Below are 21438 nucleotides of genomic sequence, written 5' to 3' on the forward strand. Positions count from 1 at the left end.
CCAGAACTTTACTTCAGAACTTGTAGCAGAGAGGCTAACCCACAAGCTGAGTTCTCTTCAGCAGGCCTCAAAAATAATTTGCAAACTATTCAACCGCCGGGCTGTGCGGTTTGCTGCTTGCTAAGAATCCACTTGATCCAGACCCACAGAACCAGAGACCGCTGTATCCGGAACCGCTAGCAGAACCGATAACAGAACCGGAGACCCAGAGACCAGATCGCTGTGAAGAACCGCTAGCCAATCCTGACCCCATCGGTGACTAAGTCGCATTCCTGTCCAAAATCTAGTGTGAGTACCCAGGCTAGCACTGTGCCAAAACCAATCTCTTAGTTTAAAATAATCTAATCCAAACTATTTTAGCCTATTAGAACTGCCTCCTAGAATCGTGTCATTCTGTCATCTTTAAAACTGAAAACTGTCATCTGTCATTCTGAGCTTTAAAATTTCAGATCCGAAAAACTACCTTTACTAAATCGGCCGTATCTCCTGAACCGTTTGTGCTAGGAGCGAGTTTTAACTGTCATCATAAAGCTAAGATCCTAAGCTTTCCAACGAGCCTAGACTTCCTACTCCTTATAGTGCCTCCGTAATTGCGCTCGACGCACGCGACTAAATTGCAGCGATTTGACATTTTGCTTAATTTCAGCCACGTGTAAAAATATTTGTCCTTGCTTTCCTTGCTGAAATTCGTTTGCAACCTGACAATTATTCATAGAGCATTGCTAAAGTGATCCTGAACTGATTCAAAGTATCTATCAACTACCCTGAACCCCCTATAGGGAATTAAAAGCCTTTTTAGCATATTTTTCACTTATTTGCAACCACATCAAAGTATCTTGCCTGTGTTTAAAACTCCTACCTGTTTTCCTCTAAGCTTGCTAGGGGGGGACTGAATTATATTTGATTGCATTCCTGAGAACTGTGTGCTTTCCTCCCATCTCTTTACCTTGCATAGAGGGGGGGGGGGGGTGAATTGTCAAAGAAAAGTGATTACATTGTCTTTTGTTGAAGTCATATCAAGTTTATTTTCTGTACTGCATTTTCATTCATCATTGCATTGTCCTTGAAGCCATAAAATCATTCTCAGCTACTTTATCCTCTCTATATCACTTCTAAGCCATCGAAAAGAGTGTACCACTGTAACATTATCCATTGTTGATCACTATCATCTTTACAAGTGTGCTATCAAACATTAATTTATTATAAAGTGTGATATGGGATACATTACTCACCGTAATCGTATTTCTGATGCTTGTATCTGCTTAGATTCACATGCTGTGCATAGGCCGACATCTAGTGGAAGCTGCGGAGTATTACAGTTTGTTTTTCGAAGTCGAAAAATGGGCGTCGACACAGGGCGTGCCAGTAATACTATCCCTAGTGTGACGTCCCCTGTACCCATGATCCCTCACGCGTCTAGGATCCCCAGATTGTGTTTTTCCTGACATGAGGTAGCATGAGGAGTAGCGTGAGTACAGATAGTCCAAGCAGATAGACAGAAAGGTAAGACTACAAGCAACCATGCGCCTTCTCTCGGAGGGGAGGAAGGGTGGGTCGCATGTGAATCTAAGCAGATACAAGCATCAGAAATACGATTACGGTGAGTAATGTATCCCTTCTGAGGCTTGTGGAATCTGCTTAGATCACATGCTGTGCATAGATTAGCGAGCAGTACCAGAAGAAGGAGGTGGGATGTGAGAAGGGTCATGAGCAAACAGGTGTCTTAGAACCGCTTGTCCCACTTGTGTATCTGCCTTGGAATGAGTGTCAATGCAGTAATGCTGAGTAAAAGTGTGAATAGAGCTCCAAGTAGCTGCTTTGCAAATGGTGTCAAGGGGAACATTTGCAATGAAAGCCAGAGTGGCCCCAATGCCTCTGGTAGAGTGGGCCCTTGGCGTAAAAGGCAGAGTTTTTTCAGAAAGAGAGTAACACAGCTGTATACAGTTGATAATCCACTTTGAGATAGCGCCCTTAGAGACGCGATCCCCCTCTCTGCCTGTAGCTACGGAGACAAACAGTTGATCTGTTTTCCTTAGCGGTCTGGTTTTATTTACATAGTATAAGACCGCCCTACGCACATCTAGGGTGTGTAGTTTCACCTCAGCTGAGCTTTGTGGGTTTTGGAAGAAAGCCGGAAGCTCGATGGACTGGTTTACATGGAACTTGGATATGAATTTTGGTGAGAATCTAGGGTGTGTGCGTAAAACCAGTTTGTCCTTGTGGATAGTAAAGAAAGGATCTTGCACTGACAGAGCCTGAATTTCACTGACCCTTCTTATGGAGGTAATGGCTACTAAGAAGGCCGTTTTATAAGTCAGGTGTTTGAGACTACTTTTATGCATGGGTTCGAAGGGGGGCCCCATGAGCTTAGATAGCACCACATTGAGATCCCATCCTGGCGGTGGGTTCGAGATAGGAGGGTGAAGTCTCTTTACTCCTTCCATGAAGGCTTTAACCACTGGTACTTTCCACCACGAAACCTTGTTATGGGATGTGGTGTAGGCTGAGAGGGCTGCCAAGTGTACTTTCAGAGAGTTAAAAACCAACCCTGCATCCAGCAGGTGGAGCATGTATGTTACAACGTTGGAAGGAGTGCAATCAACCGGGTTGATTTGTTTACACTGGCACCAGATAACGAATCTTTTCCACTTGTCAAAGTAACAGTGCCTTGTATTTGGTTTCCTAGACTCTTTTAGAATGTCCATACACCTCTGTGGTAATTTGAGATGTCCAAACTCTATGACTTCAGGAGCCATGCTGCTAGGTTCATAGAGTTGGGTTCCTGATGCACTGTTTGACCTTGTTGCTGGGACAGAAGGTTGTACCAGGCTGGGAGTCTGATGGGCTCGCATACCGCCATCCTGCGTAGGTGTGGAAACCATGGTTGTCTCGCCCACATGGGAGCAACTAGGATGAGCGTCATCGATTCCTTGTTCATCTTGTACACCACCTTCCTGATGAGAGGAGTTGGTGGGAAAGCGTACGCAAACATCCCTGACCAGTTCATCCACAGGGCATTCCCCTGGGAGTCCGGTTGTGGGAACCTGGATGCAAATCCTGGGCATTGTTTGTTTTCGCTTGTGGCGAATAGGTCTATAGTGGGGAAACCCCACTGAGAGAAGAGATCTTCTACTACGTCTCTGTGAAGGACCCATTCGTGTTCTTCTGGGAGGGAGTCTCTGCTTAGAGCATCCGCTAGGGAATTGAGCTCCCCTGGAACATGTTGCGATGACAGGAAGATGTTCCGTCTGAGTGCCCATCTCCATATTTTCTGGGCAAGCTTGGACAGATTTGGCGAACGAGTCCCTCCTTGCTTGTTCAGATAGAACATGGCTGTCGTGCTGTCCGTCCTGATCTGCACCGACAAGTTTAGTAGATGGGGCTCGAACGCCTGCAGCGCTCGGAATACTGCCAGAAGCTCTAGCAGATTGATGTGGTTCTTGGCTACTGAGTGAGACCAGAGACCCTGAGCTGTGTGGTGGAGATGGTGAGCTCCCCACCCCGTCAGGCATGCATCTGTAGTTACCACTGCCTGTACTTCGGGATCGTAAAAGGGTTTCCCCTTTGCGAGATTCTCTCTTGTCCACCAGTGTAGGTTCTGTACAAGTGTTGGCGAAACGACCACTAGATCGTCCCACTGACCACTTGCCTGAGACCACTGTTTCGCCAACCATTCCTGCATGGGACGCATGCGCAGACGCGCGTGGGGGACCAGGTAAATGCATGACGCCATCATGCCGAGTAACCGCATAGCTTTGCGTACTGTTATCTGTTGACCTGACTGATAATGCGGAATTTGCAGAAGTATGTTCCGAATTCTTTCTTCCGAAGGGAAGGTCAATCCTTTCTGAGTATCTAGGATAGCTCCTAGAAACTGTTTTGAGGTGCTTGGCACCAGACTTGACTTTTTCTCGTTGATGGAGAAGCCTAATTCGTGGAGGAGGTCGATGGTCCTCTGAATGTTTGACCTGCAGATTCCTGGGGTTTCCCCCGTTATGAGCCAGTCGTCCAGATAAGGGTACACTGGGATTGCCTCCCTGCGTAGGTGTGCAGCTGCCACCGCCAGTACCTTGGTGAATACCCTTGGTGCAGAAGCTATCCCGAAGGGCAGTACCTTGAATTGGTAGTGGCGACTGTCCACCTTGAAGCGCAAGTATTTTCTGTGCGCCGGGAGCATGGAAATATGAAAATAGGCATCTTTCATATCCAAGGTTGCCATGTAATCCCCCTTTTTTAAGGAGTGGGATTACCTCTTGTAGTGTGGTCATACGGAATTTTTGTGGCTTGACATACTTGTTGGCAGGCCGTAAGTCTAAAACTGGGCGCATTGTTAAATCTTTCTTTGGCACAAGGAAGTAAGTTGAATAGATACCCTTGTTTACCTGGTGTCCCGGGACGAGTTCCATCGCGTCCTTTTCTAGCAGAATGGCGATCTCCTCGAGGAGGATCTTCTGATGTTGTAAAGAGTGGACTTTTTGTCTTGGAGGATGGTTTAGGGGACGTTGCAGTAGTTCTATGCAGTACCCATTGGATACTGTTGACAGCACCCATCTGTCGGATGTTATCCCTTCCCATGCCTGGGTGAAACTTGATATTCGTCCCCCTACTGGGGTTGCATGGGAAGGGACCCTGAACTGAGCGTCACTGCTTTGGTGGAGGCGTGCCTCCTCCTTTACTGGGGCTGCCTCTGCCTCTACCACGTCCTCTTTTACTACCCCTACCATACGCCTGGGTAGACTGTTGTGAGCTGGTGTTCCACTGTGTACCCTGGGTGTGGGAGTAGCTATTTCCTCTATTGGAATTTTGGCCGCGGGGGCGACGAAAATTGCCATTCCCTCTTTGGTTAGGTGGTTTGGTAGTTAACTGGCCAAGGGATTTGAGGGTGTCGAATTCTTCCTTAGCGTTTTTTAGAGCGTCCTCGACTGCCTTCCCAAACAGGAGATCACTTTCCACTGGTTTGTCTAAGAGCGCAGCTTGTGTTTCTGCTTTGAATCCCGACTGCCTCAACCAAGCATGCCTTTTGATGACAGTCCCCTCTGCTATAAGTCTACCCGCATTGTCAGCGGCGTCCAGAGTTGCTTTTACAGTGCAGCCTGACACGTTCCTTCCTTCCGCACAAATGCGAGCTAGCTGGCTTTTAAGGGGTTCGGGAGCAGAGTCTATTAGTGCTGCCACTTCTTCCCACTGGTGACAGTTGTAGCTAGCCAACAGTGTGGTGGAATTCGCGATTCTGGCTTGGTAGGCTGCCGTGGAAGCTACTTTCCTGCCAAAACCATAAAGTTTTTTACTTTCTTTATCGGGGGGAGCCTCAGAGGAAGATAATGGTGTACCAGCTCTTTTGCGGGTGTTGGTTACTACTAGAGAGTCTGGCTTAAGTTGACCTCTAATATATAGGGGGTCCGACTGGGCTGCTTTAAACAGCTTCTCCACTCTCGGATTTACAGGTCTTGTCAGGTTTGGGTTGACAAGGGATGGTGCTATTCTGCGTTGAACAGATTTTAGGATGGGAATGGTCTGGGCTACTGGCTTCCTTTCCCCTATTAGTTCTTCCGCAAAGTCCCTTTCTTCCTGGACACCTTGTGTGTCTATGTGGAAGTGGTTAGCTGCCCGAAAGAGCAGTTCATTCAGGAGGGGCTGATTATCTATTGGGGAGTCAGACACTGGGGCTTCCCTTTCGACTGGTGAGTCCATTCTGAAAATATCTGGGCTATTTTCTGGCTCATCCTCGTCTTCGTCTTCGCCGTAATAATCTGATCCTGCAGGATCTTCTGGCGTGTCAATTTCCTGACCTTCTATAAGGGAAGAGTTTCCTTGGTCTGTAGGGAAGAGGTAAGAATAGGGTTGGACCTCGATGGGGTCTAAAGGCCTAAATGGTGTCTCGACCCGGGGTCTTTTATTTGAGGGGATAGGGTCCCTTGACCCTGAGGGAGAATGTTCCTGAGGGTTTAAAGCTAGGAGTTGTTCAGGGTGTCTTTCGAAAAAATTCGCCAAGGAAGACATCCTTGACATTACTCTGTCAATGTCCTCGCATGACCAGAGTTTTGAGCTTGGGGTGACCTTGCTGGGACTTTCTATGGATTGGCCCTGAGAAGACTTGGTCAGTTCTTTTGTAGTGGAGGACTGCAAGGGTTGTTTCGTTTGCTGTTTACCCCCTTCCCCGTGGGTGGAAGTGTGTTTCCCCTTTCCCTTATCTTTCGACGCCTGGCGTCGAGGATCGGAGGTGGAATCCCTGTCTTTCGAACTAGCCTTCGAAACTGGCCCCTCTTTACTCCCAAGTAATGTACCCTTTTCCTGGGGTGCAGTCTGGGGGTGGAAGTCGTGTTCGTCTCCGGACGATTGATCTTCCGGGATATTAATGGTCGAGGCACTCTGTGCAAGTGTGGAGGCTTGCCTGACGTCGTGCGGCGACCTCGACCGGGACCGCCCAGAGGACGTCCTTTCGGACCGCTCCTTCTGTGCCTCTTTCCGAGGTTTCGACGACGTCGAATCTCGGGTGGATTTTTTGTGTTTAGCGTGTGTATGTGTAACGCTTTTGTCGCCGGGACGGACGACCTTCCGAGGCCGGGGACGTGCGTTCGGCTGTCCTTCGACGCCTTGGTGCCCTCGCCGTCCGAAAGTTCGGCGTCGCTGCCGTCGCTGAAGGTACCCTCCGCCTCCATAGCTGCTAGCTTGGCGTGATGGGCCCAACGCTTGGTGGAGCGGTCCTTAAGAGTTTTTGCCTTAAACCTGCTACAGGCCCTGCAACCCGTCTCGGGGTGGTCTCTGGGTAGGCAAAGGTTGCACGTAGCGTGCTTATCTACCCAAGGGTATTTCTTATTACACTTGGGGCAAAACTGAAAGGGCGTACCCTCCATACGCGCCTGTGGGCAGCGGGCAAGTGTGTGTAGGTAATAAGGTGTCGAGTGTGGAAGTGTACCACCCCCACTCTCCCTACTTGTAGGGCCGAGGCCAGCGGCCCAGGCCCGAGCCGAGGCGGAAGCCTCAAGGCCCAATCCGTCGGGTATTCGACGTTGATCTCCTCCCCGGTTCGGCGTCGAGATGTTGATCGACGAAAGGTTGGCCAAACGGGGCAAATTAGAATTAGTTTAGAGTGAAAATATGGCAAAGCCAGGGAACTCCGATGAAGTGCTTCCGACCAGAATGGCGGAAAAAAACAATCTGGGGATCCTAGACGCGTGAGGGATCATGGGTACAGGGGACGTCACACTAGGGATAGTATTACTGGCACGCCCTGTGTCGACGCCCATTTTTCGACTTCGAAAAACAAACTGTAATACTCCGCAGCTTCCACTAGATGTCGGCCTATGCACAGCATGTGAATCTAATTTTCAAATAAACCTTTTAATTTGCAAAACAAACCTACTTCTTGGCTCAGTGGGGTCAGGGGGATTCTAAGAGAGGGGTGTTATATAAGGGTTGTCATCCAGAGTAAACAAACTGGACACAAAAATATATCAATAAGGGTTTCCCTCAGCATCCCAGACTAGGCATTGACTTAGCTGTAGTGTTGAATTGAATCCGCTTACAACCTGCCTCAGGCTCCAGCGCGTCTGGCAGAGCTTGAAGCGAGGGAGGTTCCCAAAACTCTGCTTAGTCTCCTTGGTTACAGGAATGCACTTAAAGGTGATTGGCTGGCGGGCTGTCCTTGGAGAACAGCCACCCTGCTGTGTGAGTGACAGCTAGGCTGCAAATGAATGGGAGAAACTTGTATAAAAGGTGAGGTCTTTTGCAAGGAAGGCACAGACGACCACCGGACGAAGGAACCGAAGAAGCAGCTTGCTGTAATCTCCTGGACCGGTTAGCCCGGTGAAGCCCTGCTGCATTGCTGAAGCTCAGAATTTCTAATCGACTAGAGAAGCCCTGCAAGGATGACTTCTCCCCTTGGGTTGGTGAGACCAATCAGCCCCAAGACTAACAACAGGAAACCCTCTCTTTGCTGGTTGTACTTCATTGCTGCTGCAAGAACCGAGCGCCAGGGGACAGAAACACCAGAATCGAATGCATCACCTTTAAGCCGGACCTGAGCTCCATGAAGATTCTCAGGACTCCCTCGAAGCAGGAAGAGCCAAGCCTGAGCCACCTCAACAGAGTGCTGGACCCCAGAAGCAAGGAAAGTACACAAGGTGTCAAAGAACCGCGGTGGTGCTATTTGTGAGTAGCTGAAACCGCAAAGTGCCGCTGATCTGAATTATGCCCATTGCTTCTGCCGACATTTAAACCGTAGTGCAGGAGTCCCGAACCATCCTACCTCTTGTCCCCACGTCTGAGGCCCAGGAACAACAGGATTTGCAGGCACTACAACAAGAACAGAAGCCAGCTGGAACCTTTTATTCAGACTCAAGGTACTGTGAACTAACGATACTTACCTCTTGTTGCTTGCTCTCAGTTGAGACTTGCACTTGCTGCCTTTTGCTGAGTTGCTTGCAGCTTCTCCCTTCACAAGCCTGCCAGCTTGTGGCCCAACAGCGATTTATTTTACAACAACACTCTCTATATAACATTGTGCAAGACTTTTGTGCTAATCTTCAAGAAGTGCCTCAGCTCCCCTAGACTTTGCTCAATTGACATTGGCTGTCCTGGCTCACTGAAGTCTCTTCTTACCCTCGGACTTTGTGTTGATCTGTCCCTACAAAAAGTCATACATCCCTTATTGTATAGTTGAGAAAGGGTTTTGCATTGAGGGATTGAAAAGTGCATACCTGTTTGAGAAAGGTGTTAACCTTTGTTTCCTTCCCTAACCTTTTCCTTTTTGCTACACCTTCAGTATTACCATTTAAGTGTGAAAAGTGATATATTAATGTCCACAGTGTCCTAACTATTGGAGTCACCTCAGGGTGTAGGAATATCTGTGTGCCATCCCAAAAGGACATCTACATACTTTATTGAACTGAAGGTGTGTTTTGAAGTGTTGCATATTGCTCCCTTCTAAAGAGGTCTTATTTTAAAATGGACTGTTAAATTAATAAACAATTATTTTATCAAGAAACCTTGGGTATAAGTGTTATTTGAATACCTGTCACTGTGACTCTCTATGTTGCAACCCTACAGCTCACATTGACTCCTCTTGAGATAAGCCTGGCTGGTCAGTCAAACTTACCAACTTGTGTAGTACAGGCCTATACCAAATGTTGGGTTACCTATTTCAAAGAGGACACGGTTGGTGTAGTCTCCCACAGGGTTACTACATACAATCTTGCCCAACACTCGGGTTAGAGCAAAAGGTCGGCCCTGTGAATGAACTCATAGCACAGATGAGAAAGTAGCACTGGTTTTCCATACAGCTTGATAATTGAAGTTTACATAACATTTTTAATTCTTACCTGTTGTAAACTCAGAATAAGTGTCTTCGCACACTGGATTTTGTCTATCTGCCTTGTTTTACTCATTGTTTCTTTGATAATGTCGCCATAATCATTGTAGTACTGGAAACAAAAAGCATTAAGTTTAAAACAAGAACGTAACATGAAAAACGCAGAACATTTAAGTCAAGCTGTGTGTTAACTAAAGATTTTCAAATTCAATAACAGAATAAAGTGCTATACTGAACTATTTACAGATTAACATTTTACAAATTGACCCCCTTTAGATTTCTCTACAGATCTCTTTTCTGTAACTTAACTAGCAGCCAACTGTGAAAAGTGTAATACCAAGAGATGCACACAAAAAGCATAACAATACACTCCAGTGACACCAACACAATGCACTTCTTGTAATAAACAATGGTTGGTTTCTGAAAACTTAATTACTCTTATATTTTTCTCAAGAGACCCAATGTAAACATTGCAATGATACTGTAACAGAACAGAGGTGGTGATTCAAGCTTTCCTATAGGAAACAGTACTGCACAACAATCAGAAGAACAACAAAAAGTACAGTAATGTTCTTTCTATGGATTCTTCTCCCTCAGATTCATCTTAATAAATCTCCAGTGCCAGCTGCTCTCTGAAAATCTCAGAGGGCGTACTGGAGCTAGATGCCATTCCACTGGCTCTCATGTGCCTCTACTCCAGACAGGACGTTGGCCACCCTACTTAAAGCATGCACTACACCCCAATCCTACATTTAATTATTTCTGTGCGATCAGCAAATTTTTCAGAACACAAAACAAATAATTTCCTCGTTGCCACTATGTCGGGCCCGAGCCGTCCAGTTTCAAATGCTGCCAGGACTCCACTCAATAATTCCCATCAACAAGCCACAAGTGTGTAATATCTTGGGGTAGAACAAGACATCTAGCAAGGCAGCTCGTATCAGTCGAACTCGTAGACCCTAAGGGAGTGTTTGGCATAGATGGCACTGGGAAGACCAAAGTTGCCCGCCTGTTCACCCACTAGATCCACTCAGGCTAACCAGCTCCGGAGAAAGAAGGCAACAGGGAGGGCAGGTGACACAAAGACAAAGCCTCACTCTTGTAGTGAATCTCAACTCCTCTTCTAACAAGAAGCAGCGCAAGCATGGGGAGGACAGCAACTTGTCACCTGTGACGTCATATTTGATGTCCTGGGTTTTAGTGTTAGCAGTGCATGGCGGTGGCGCGAATTATGGTTGCATAGCTAACCATTCTTGGGTTTTTCGGTTTCACTTTTAACCATAACGACGCTAAAAGTTTTCCCCATGCATTTGATAGGTTATGAGTGAAAATGTTTTATGAGGTTACATCACCGTATATAAGTTATTATTAATTCCTTTTATAACCTATATGAAAAGAACTGTAAACCACCTTTAACATACATATCTTTTGCAACACATACTGATGTGTGTTATCACCAGCGCATGCTGGGGATGAAAGTCTTGGTTGAATTGCCTAGGGTATGAGGCTCGACCAGGACCCCAGCTCCACCAAACCACTCCCGTTATCCACTGCACATACCCTGCATCCTAGTTCAGTGTCCACTATACCCTCAATGTAACCAATGGTCAGTGCTCATGGCTTGCAGCCATGGGCAGTCTCCATAATCCATGAGTAATGGCCTTCCGCCATGCTGCATTCCCCAATAAGCAAATCAGATTAGACATTTGATCTTGCCGAGGGCCAGGCCCACTGCCCAGGCAGCAGAGTTAGATCACTATTTTGTGTACTTACTTTTTGACACTTTAGATAACATAAAACGCAGGACATATTTGCAAAACAATGCTTTCAGGTCCTTGCTGATGCTCCTCGCACAGGTTTTTTGTAATCCAGTCCAGCACTTCAGGGTGTAGCCGCAAGCAGAATTTTTGTTCCCATTCAAACCTATCCCGATTTCGAAAAACTACCACAGACTGTCCCTGGTGGCCATGCCCACTTTAACCCCATTGCCAGTCCCTCGTGGTCATGACCACATGCTTGCGGGTCCTTGCCAATACTCCATGTACGGGTTTGCTGCAAATCAGTCCATGTTTTATTTTTTGAAGTGTCAAAATGTACGCACTAAAAATAGTCATAACTTATCCCCACTTGACAAAATCCATTCATACGTCACATAAACATTCAAGGTTGGGTCTATAATCTTTCTGCAAACCTTTTTTCATATTCGTCAAAAGGCAACAAAGTTTTAATCCATCCCCATCCAGACAAAATCCGACTGAAATTTGCAAAAACATTCAAATCGGGAATAAAATCCTTTTGCAACATTTGTGCAGATTCGTCAAACGGTACCAAATGTATAAGCCTTTCAAGGATTTTGGGACCCCGCGCCCCACTAATTTTGCCCATTCGTGGCGAAACAGCACCAAACTTTGCAGAACCATTCAGGGTCTGGTATAAAATGATATTCATATGAAGTTTCATTGAGTGGCGCCCAAGTTATAAGCCATCCAAAAAACAGTTTTTCACTGACCCTAAAATGCATAGGTGTCCCGGAACATCTGAGATGTTCTGAGACTTTAGAGAAGGAAAAACAGCAGATTTTTGGCTTTTCATGGCCCCTCACCTCCCCAGATATAGTTTCATTACTTTGACAAGTGCAAAGCTTTTTTTTAAAAATATGTTTTTACTGTGGACTAAGGGCGGAGATCCAACATTTAAAAAATGTTTTGATGCACCTCTTGTTTTTAATTGACCAATCAGTGGGCGTGTATGTAGTGCGTGAAAGCAACGTAGATCTCATATTGGTCCAGAAGTGTCTGTGGACCAGACATCACATATCACATTTTTGTACCTACATTTTGGCCACTTAAAAAAATAAATACTGACGGCTTTACCCCAAATTTGCAAACGCACGCTTTCGGGACCAAGCCGCCGCTTCTTGCGCAAATGTGGTGCAAATCCATCCAGCAGTTTGGGCTGTAGGCGTGAGCACATTTTATTTTCCATTATGTCTGAGGATTTGAAACGTTTTGGGACCCCCTTCTAGAACTTCACCGCCCCTAGCAAAAACTACATCAAACATTGCATACTCGCTCGGAGTTGGCCATATACTTTATTTGCAATGTTTGGGGAGTCAAACTGCACCAAAGTTATAAGATGCCCAAAAAGTGCTCTTATATGAGTTAAACATCTTAACCATAACTACACGACTGCCACTGCAGGCTGTGTAGTATTCACCTTGAGAGAGCGTATCACTCACTTGCAGTCAACAGATAAGTAATTCAATATAAGAAAAACAAACTAAGTACGTATTACCCCTGTTAATGTTGTATCAACTGGATGTTACGCTCCTAATTCCTTATCTTAGATATTTATTCTCTTGCTTTGCACCTTTCAGAAATCTTTTCCCAGCAGAGGGTGGTGTGCGCGCCGGCATTGATGGCCGGCGAGTTGTCTTCAAGACGTCAATGCAGTGACAAATAAAGCGCTTGGCGCCCTGTGACCTCAGTTGTCGTTATTTCTCCATTACGCAGTCGTGATAGGGATACGAGACAAAAATGAATGATTAGTGTTAAAGGGAAAGACATCATAATTGCATTAGAGAGCTCTGTTATTGCAGGGTAGGCTGGAAGGGTGGTGAGGAATCTGTGAGAGGAAAATCCAGGAGAAAGAAAATTACCTGGGTGAAGTAATTTGTTCTTCTAATGGATTGTGTCCTCCCACTGATTCCTCATCTTCGACAGCACGAAGACCATTGGAGAGGAGCGAAAAAGAGTAAACTACCTGGAAATTATGTCATCACTTGTTGGCGGACAGTCCTGCCGGAACAAGACTCATTTGCAGATACTGTGTCCAGGAAGGAGAATTTTGCAAACGTGTTTATGGAGGACCATGTTGCGGCCCGAAAGATATCGTTTACAGGTACCTCTTCTTTGGAGAACATGGGTAGCTGCCACACACATAGTGGAACATGCCCTGAAGCCTTCAGAGATTTCCTTTGCGCTCTGGTGTAGCATTCAGACACAAAAAGCAGCATCCATCTAATGGTTTGCATCGTTATTCCTTTACCCATTTCCGGGCCTGTATATCCAATGAACAGCCTCAATTGTCTTGCTTTGGGTGACTGAGGAGGTGGATAGAAGGCTGGCAGGTGGATTGCATGCGACAAATGAAACTCTGATACAACCTTTGGGTGGAATGAAGGGTGCACTCCAGAGTCACCTTGCCGCTGGAAAAGACAGAGGTGGCTTACAGGAAAGGGCCTGCAGATCGCTTACTCACTCGGCAGAGGAAATGGCGACCAAAAAAGGCAGCCTTCCAAGATAGTAGCATTAGAGAACACAAATGTAATGGCTCAAATGGGGAAGACATAAGGAAAGTTAACACCAAGTTTAAATCCCATGTCAAGACCATAAAAGGTGTCAGAGGGGAAAGTGTAGGGCCTTTTAAAAATGTCACAAGGGGGAATCGAGAAGTATGGCACATTATCTGGCGTGCGCTTGAAAATAGAAAGCGCTGCTAAATAGGCCTTGATGGTGGTGACCTGAAGGCCCCGCCTTACCAAATGAAGAAGGATAACACCCCTGAGGTGTCACAAAGGATCCACATACTGTGCTTTGCACAAGTAGCAGAATTTTTCCAACAGCACCAGTATACCGTTTTTGGAGCTGGCCTTCTGGTTGAAAGAAACGCCTCCTTCATGTCTTCTGGAAGGTACCAATCCCTGTACCTTAGATTTTCAGAAGCCAGGCGTACAGGTTGAGCGTGTGTACGCTCGGGTGAAGAACCAGTCCCCTCCACTGTGCGAGAAAGTCTGGCCTCCACAGAAATCTATGTGGAGGACAGATGGCCATGTCAAGAAGGCACCACGTTATCCTGTCCCAGTCCAGCACAATCAGGATCAAAGTTGCTCCGTACCTCTTCAACCTCCTGATCACTTGAGGAATGATGGGAATTGGTGGGAACGTATATAAGAGGCAGAAGTTCCAGTCCACCACCAATGCGTCCCCGACTGCTCCTCTCTGGGTAAATTCCCTGCAGTAGAACATTCCACACTTCCTGTTCACACTGGAAGCTAACAGACCCACTTGAGGTGCTCCCCAACGGGCAAAGATCTGTAGACTAACATCCTGGCACAGCTCCCACTCATGGGAGACCGGCCCCTGCCTGCTCAGGGTGTCTGCCATTGTAGTCTTTTTTCCGGCAAGTTGAATTGCTGATAGGGATATCTTGTTCTGTAACACCCAGAACCAGAGCTGCATGGCCTCTATGCACAGGGGAGTGACCCTAAGCCACCTCTCATTTATGAAGTGCAGTGCCACTGTCCTTATGTATAAATTACTTACCGTAATGATCTTTCTATGGATTCATCTCCCGCAGATTCTTCATCTGATAGATGAACAAGTTACTTCTTACCTTGTAACGTTCTTTCGACGGGATGTTCCTCCGACGTATTCCTCATCTTAGATATATCCTTCCAGCTCTGCTGGCCTCGGAACATTTTTTCAGTAGAGGGAGCTGCGCGTCAACGTCCCTCGAGTCGATGTCCCTCGACAGCCGCCGTATCGACGCCATCCTGCCCATAAAGGCCGCGCGCAGCGTCCGTTGCTCAGTTCCGTTTTGAAGCCCACAGTATTACTGTTTGGACTAGACTAATCACCCTGAAGGAGCGTAAGCTGCAACAACAAGGGAAGTAGAACTGCGGGGATGGATGGGAGGGTCGATGAGGAATACGTCGGAGGAACATCCCGTCGAAAGAACGTTACAAGGTAAGAAGTAACTTGTTCTTCGAAGGGATTGTGTCCTCCGACGTATTCCTCATCTTAGATAGGCTCCCATAGCAGTATTCTATATTCGGAGGAGGGAGTACTGACTTCACGCTGTCTTCTATTGATGAATAGAATGTAGTACAGCCCTTCCAAACCTAGTCTCTTGACTAGAGGAGGAATCCAGATTGTAAAAACGTGAAAAGGTATGGACAGACGACCATGTGGCGGCCGCACAGATGTCTTTAACCGGCACGCCTCTTTTGAGGGCCGATGAAGCTGCAATACCTCTGGTCGAATGAGCCCTAAGGTTTTGAGGGGGCTCTTTCCCTGCCAGTTTAGAACATTCCAGAATGGCTAGAATGATCCATCTGGAAATGGTCTGTTTAGTTATAGGTAACCCCAGCTTGTGACCTGCGTAACCTACAAATAGCTGGTCTGCCTGTCTTATCCTGGTTAGTCTACTAATGTAAAAACTTAAAGCCCTCCTAGGGTCTAGTCTGTGTAACCTCTCTTCCTCTTTCCCCGGGTGAGGAGGAGGATAGAAAGATGGCAGGGTAATCTTCTGAGAGATATGGAACTCAGAAACTACCTTTGGGAGGAAATTAGGCTTCACTTGTAGGACAACCTTGTCTTTGTGAAAGATTGTATGAGGGGGTTTACAAGAAAGAGCTTGTAATTCGCTCACCCTTCTAGCAGATGTGAGTGCTGTTAATAAAACAGTCTTAAGGGTAAGGAATCTTAACGAACAAGAATGGAGAGGTTCGAAAGGTGTACCCATCAGGAAAGTTAGTACTAAGTTTAAATCCCATAGGGGAACTTGGAATGGTCTTGGGGGATAAACATTGGTTAACCCCTTTAGAAACTGTATTACCAAGGGTAATTTGAAATAGGATGGCTCCTCCGCAGTCCGCTTAAAGATAGATAGCGCTGCGAGATAGCCCTTAATGGTACCAACTTGAAGGCCTGAATTTGCCAAATATAGTAAGAAGGACAAAACCATTGGAGTACCACATGAAAATGGGTTGATATTCTGTTCTCTACACCAGCTGCAAAATCTGTTCCAACGGCAGCGGTATAAAGACTTAGTTGCTGGCCTCCTTGCCGAAAGCAACACCTCCATAACATCATCAGGGAGGTCCCAATCCTTGTACCTCAGCCGTTCAGAAGCCAAGCGTGTAGGTTGAGGGTTTTGATGTCCGGATGGAGAACCTGACCTCCCTTCTGAGAGAGAAGATTCTCTCTGAGCGGAAGTCGAATTGGAGGGCAGATGGACAAGTCTAGAAGGTCCGGGTACCACGTTCTCCTGGCCCAATCCGGGGCAATTAGGATCATGGTGCGCCGGAATCTTCTCAACCTCCTGATCATTTGAGGAATGACAGGGACCGGTGGGAACGCGTACAGAAGCGGAAACTCCCAGTCCACTATGAATGCGTCTCCCAGAGCTCCTCTCGGAGGAAATTCCCTTGAGCAGAACAGGTCGCATTTCCTGTTTAGGCTGGTGGCGAACAGGTCTACCAGAGGGGTTCCCCAAAGGGCGAAGATCTCTTGAAGGACTTCCTGAGCTAGTTCCCACTCGTGGGAGACTGTGTTCTGCCTGCTCAGAGCGTCCGCTGTCAAGTTCTTCTCTCCGGCTAGGTGAACTGCCGATAGAGAGATTCCTTCTTGGATTGCCCAAAACCAGAGCTGCATCGCCTCTCTGCACAGGGGTAGTGATCCTACGCCTCCTCTTTTGTTGAGGTAGTGCATGGCCACCCTGTTGTCCGTCATTATCAGGACGTTTTTCCCCTGTACAACCGGCAGGAAAGCCTTCAACGCAAGTCTGATGGCTCTCAGCTCTAACAGGTTGATGTGTAGTCTGGACTCCGATGGAGACCAACGACTGCTGATGGTCAAGTCGTTGGCGTGGGCTCCCCACCCCGTGAGTGAGGCATCCGTGACTACTGTTATCTCCGGCCAGGGTTGCCAAAACTGTTCTCCTTTCAGAATGTTCTCCTGACAGGCCCACCACTGAAGGTCTCGAGCCACCCTGCCGGGAACCTGAAGAAGATCTGTCATTCTCCCTGAGAATTGTGACCACTGAGTCCTCAGTGCCCACTGGAGGGATCTCATTCTCAGGCGAGCCTCTGGCACAAGGAAAATGCAGGATGCCATGAGGCCCAGCAACCTCAAAAAGTCGAAGGCTGGGAGATGTTGGGCATGTTGGAACTTGGTAACCATCTGTAGAATATCTTGAGCCCTCACCTCTGGTGGCGAGGCTTTTCCCAGGGAAGTGTCCAGGATCGCTCCTATGAACTGGAGTCTCTGCGATGGTATCATTTGAGACTTCTTTAAATTGAGGGAGAAGCCCAGTTTGTGAAGGGAGTAGCACACGTGATTTAGCTGGATCTGAGCTTGCTCCGGAGAAACAGCCCTGATCAGCCAATCGTCCAGGTAGGGGTAGACGTGAATCCCTTCCCTCCTTAGACTTGCAGCCACTACCGACATTAACTTGGTGAAAACCCTCGGGGCGGAGGTCAGCCCAAATGGCAGTACTCGAAATTGATAGAGAGAGTTGCCAATTGCGAACCTCAGGTATTTCCTGTGTTTGAGATGGATAGGCACATGGAAATAAGCGTCCTGAAGGTCCAGAGATACCAACCAGTCCTGGAACTGAAGGGCCTGGAGGATCTGAGAAAGAGTGACCATCTTGAATTTGTCTTTTCTGAGGAATTTGTTCAATTCTCGCAAGTCCAAGATGGGTCTCAGTCCTCCGTCTTTCTTCGGAATGAGAAAGTAAGGGGAATACCAGCCCTTGTTCCTCTCCGCTACAGGTACCGGTTCTATGGCACCTTTCTCTAGCAGGTCTGAAATTTCCTGCAAGAGGAGCGGATCTGGAACTTTCTGAGAGCTGATCCCCGGTGGATGACTCTGAGGTGTACGTAGGAAAGGCAGGCAGTAACCTTGGCCGACTGTTTCCAATGCCCAAGCATCTGACGTGATAGCCTGCCATACCGTCAGATGTTGAGTCAACCTGCCTTCTACAGGTGTCCTGTGAGGGGAGTCCTCAGAGTGGTTTTGGGGCGGCTGATGCAGATGCCGATGGTAAAGAGGTACCTGCTGTTGCTGCGGCTTTAGAGTATCTACCCCGTCCACCTCGGGTAGTTCTTCTTTGACCCCTTTGAGTCGGTCGTCCTCTACCTCTTCCGAAAGAGGAGTAGAAGCGAAAGGACTTGCCCCTCGCAGAGGTTCCCGTGGGACGAAAAGGAGTCTGACGGATTGCAGCTCCTAGGGATTTTGCTGCTGCTTTTGAAGTTTGCAGTTTCTCTAAACTGTCATCCGCCTTTTTCCCGAACAAAGAAGAGCCATCAAATGGCATGTTCAAGAGCCTGGCTTGCACATCTGGGGCAAAACCCGACTTTCTCAACCAAGCGAACCGCCTGGTTGATGTACTTGCCGCCATTGCTCTGCTGATACTGTCAGCCGAATCAATGCCCGTCTGGAGGGATTCGCACATGGCGTCTTTACCGTCCTGTATAATATTCAGGAACGCATCCCTTTCTTCTCCCTCCGGGATGCAGTCAGCCGCTGTAGAAGCACACTCCCAAAGTGTATGGCTGAACCTAGCAAGGGTGCAAGTAGCATTAACAGACTTTAACGCCATGCTACATGCTGAAAAGACTTTCTTTGCCATAGCATCATACTTTTTATCGTCCCTATCCTGTGGGACTGTAGGATAAGCCGTCTTGACATCGGTAGAGGATGCTGCTTGTACCACCAGACTTTCTGGGGATGGATGTTTAGACAAGAACTCTGGGTCTGTGGAAGATACCCTGTATTTTGCAGACAGTTTTTTTATTTACTGCTATTACATCTGGGGTTTCCCAGTTTGTCATGATCTTTCTCTGAAGAGCTTTATGAAAGGGCACCACTGGATCTTCTTGTGGGCCTTTATCAAGAATATCCGTGAGGTCATCTTGCTGAAAAGATTGTGAAGGTGTAGACCACCCCATGAACTCCGTAATCCTGGCCATTAAGGCTCTGTAGGGAGTTTCAGCATGCTCCCCCGGGTCTGGTTTAGCAAAATCCACCTCAGGGGAAGTGTCTAACCCACTTGCCTCATTTAAAGAATCATGAAGATCCTTTAATCTGCGCTCTTCAGAGGAAAATTCCTCTCTAACCGGGGTTACAGGTCCCTGTAACTCAAATGTGTCTTGTTCAGACAAATCACCCTCTTCTAAAATTGAGGATATAGTTCTCAATTGTTCTGAACTCATAAAGGGAGTAAATCCCATTTCCAAGGCAGAGGGTGCCGACGTTGTCATAATTGGCCTCGAGAGTGTCGATGTCGTCGACGCCGAAGGCTTCGAGCGTGGCGTCGAAAACAGAGGTGGAGGCCTCGAGGACCTCGACAGAATTGGAATTCTACTCGACACTATCGACGTCGAGGGCCTGGGGATCGTCACTGGATGTGTGGACATCGTGACTTTTCTCGGCGTCGACGCCGGTGTCGAGGCCGGCGTCGAGTCGACAGACCCGTGTGTCGAAGGTCTCCTCGACAACGGCGTCGAAGACATCGACGTCGACGGAACCGTCGTCGACGGCGTCGACGGAACCTTCGAGGAAGGTTTGGAGGTCATAGTCCTACTCGAGGGTTCGAGACGCACTCGAGAGGTTTCTTTCGCCGGGTACTGCGACTCGCGGCGTTTTTGACCTTCGGGTCTTTCGACCAGAGCATCGCTCTCGGCAGTCTTCGAGGGGGTCAAGGCCGCGTTCTCGAAGACGCTCATCATATTTTTTCTGAATTCCTCCCATTCAGCCCGGGAACTATGTTTCGTGGGGCAAGGGATTCTTTTTGGCGAAACAGAGGAAGAGGAAGACGGAGAAGGAGATCTTCGACGTCTCCTCTTCGAGTGTTTCGATCTCGAGGAGTGAAGAGACCCACTCCGAGACCTGGAGCGTGAATGGTGACGGGGAGCGAATGTCTCGACTTCGTCGACGAAGAAGAAGCTTTAAAAGTCTTACCTTTCTCCAGCTTCCCCCTACGCTCCTTCAGGGCCTTAGCTGTCATGGACATACAGTCCTCGCACTCCGAACAATGGTGTTCGGCTCCCAAGCACCACAGACAATTTCTGTGAGGATCGGTCAACGACATCTTTTTTCCACAATCTCGACATTTTTTGAAGCCGGATCGAGGAGTTGTCGGTTCCGACGAGGAAGCCATCGAGTACGGTATCGAATAACTCGAGGTAAATAGTATTTATTAAACTAATAACTGAGCAACGGTATTCCGAGGCACCGAGTAGCGCGGAAAAACGGAACTGAGCAACGGACGCTGCGCGCGGCCTTTATGGGCAGGATGACGTCGAGCGTCGATACGGCGGCTGTCGAGGGACATCGACTCGAGGGACGTCGACGCGCAGCGCCCTCTTCTGAAAAAAAAAAAATTCCGAGGCCAGCAGAGCTGGAAGGATATATCTAAGATGAGGAATACGTCGGAGGACACAATCCCTTCGAACAACTGATCTGTTTTTCTTAGCGGTCTGGTCTGGTCTTGCCTATGTATTAGAGGTCCGCTCTTCTCACATCCAGTGTGTGGAGGTATACCTCAGCAGAGCTCTTGGGCTCCTGGAAGAAAGCCGGTAGCTCAACTGACTGGTTTACATGAAATTTGGAGATTAATTTAGGTGAGAACCTAGGGTGAGTACGTAAAACCAGCTTGTCCTTATGTATAACAAAGAAAGGATCCTGCACTGACAAAGCTTGGATTTCACCAAACTCTTCTTATGGAAGTGATAGCCACTAAGAAGGCAGTCTTGTAAGTCGGATGTTTGAGACTAGACTTGTGCATAGGCTCGAAAGTGGGTCCCATGAGCTTAGCGAGTACCCCATTGAGGTCCCAAGCTGGCGGTGGGTTAGAAATTGGAAGGTGTAGTCTTTTTACACCTTCCATAAATGCTTTGATGACCGGTACTTTCCACCATGAGACCTTATTATGGGTAGTGGTGTATGCGGACGAAGCCGCCAGGTGGACATATAGGGAGTTAAACACTAACCCCGCATCTAGCAAGTGGAGCATATAAGTTAGAATGTTAGATGGAGTACCTTCTATGGGGTTGATTTGCTTAGTATTGCACTTTCTGGATTCCTTCACGATATCCATGCATTTCTGAGGTAGATTGAGATGCCCGAACTCTGACCTCAGGAGCCATGCTGCCAAGTTCATTGAGTGCGGCTGTGGGTGCACGGTTAGTCATTCGTGCTGGGTGAGTAGGTTGTACTGGCATGGGAGTTTGATGGGATCGCACATTGCCAGTTTGTGCAGATGTGGATACCATGTTTGTCTTGACCACAGAGGAGCAATCAGGATAAGTGTCATGGGTTCCTTGTGTAACTATTTTTCCC

General features: G+C 47.6%; 1 protein-coding gene across 6 annotated transcripts in view; it reads right to left on the minus strand.

Annotated features, from left to right (window-relative positions):
- The window catches only part of STAG2 (STAG2 cohesin complex component), a 2060662-nt gene that overhangs the window by 568644 nt on the left and 1470580 nt on the right, over positions 1 to 21438 (minus strand). For all 6 annotated transcript variants that reach the window (XM_069612659.1, XM_069612661.1, XM_069612663.1 and 3 more), the window contains exon 28: positions 9321 to 9422. In XM_069612659.1, the coding sequence (XP_069468760.1) occupies positions 9321 to 9422 (102 nt within the window). The remainder of the gene's footprint in view (positions 1 to 9320; positions 9423 to 21438) is intronic.

Source organism: Ambystoma mexicanum, chromosome 5p (genome assembly GCF_040938575.1).
Source record: "Ambystoma mexicanum isolate Mex_15411 chromosome 5p, UKY_AmexF1_1, whole genome shotgun sequence".
Taxonomy (NCBI): Eukaryota; Metazoa; Chordata; class Amphibia; order Caudata; family Ambystomatidae; genus Ambystoma; species Ambystoma mexicanum.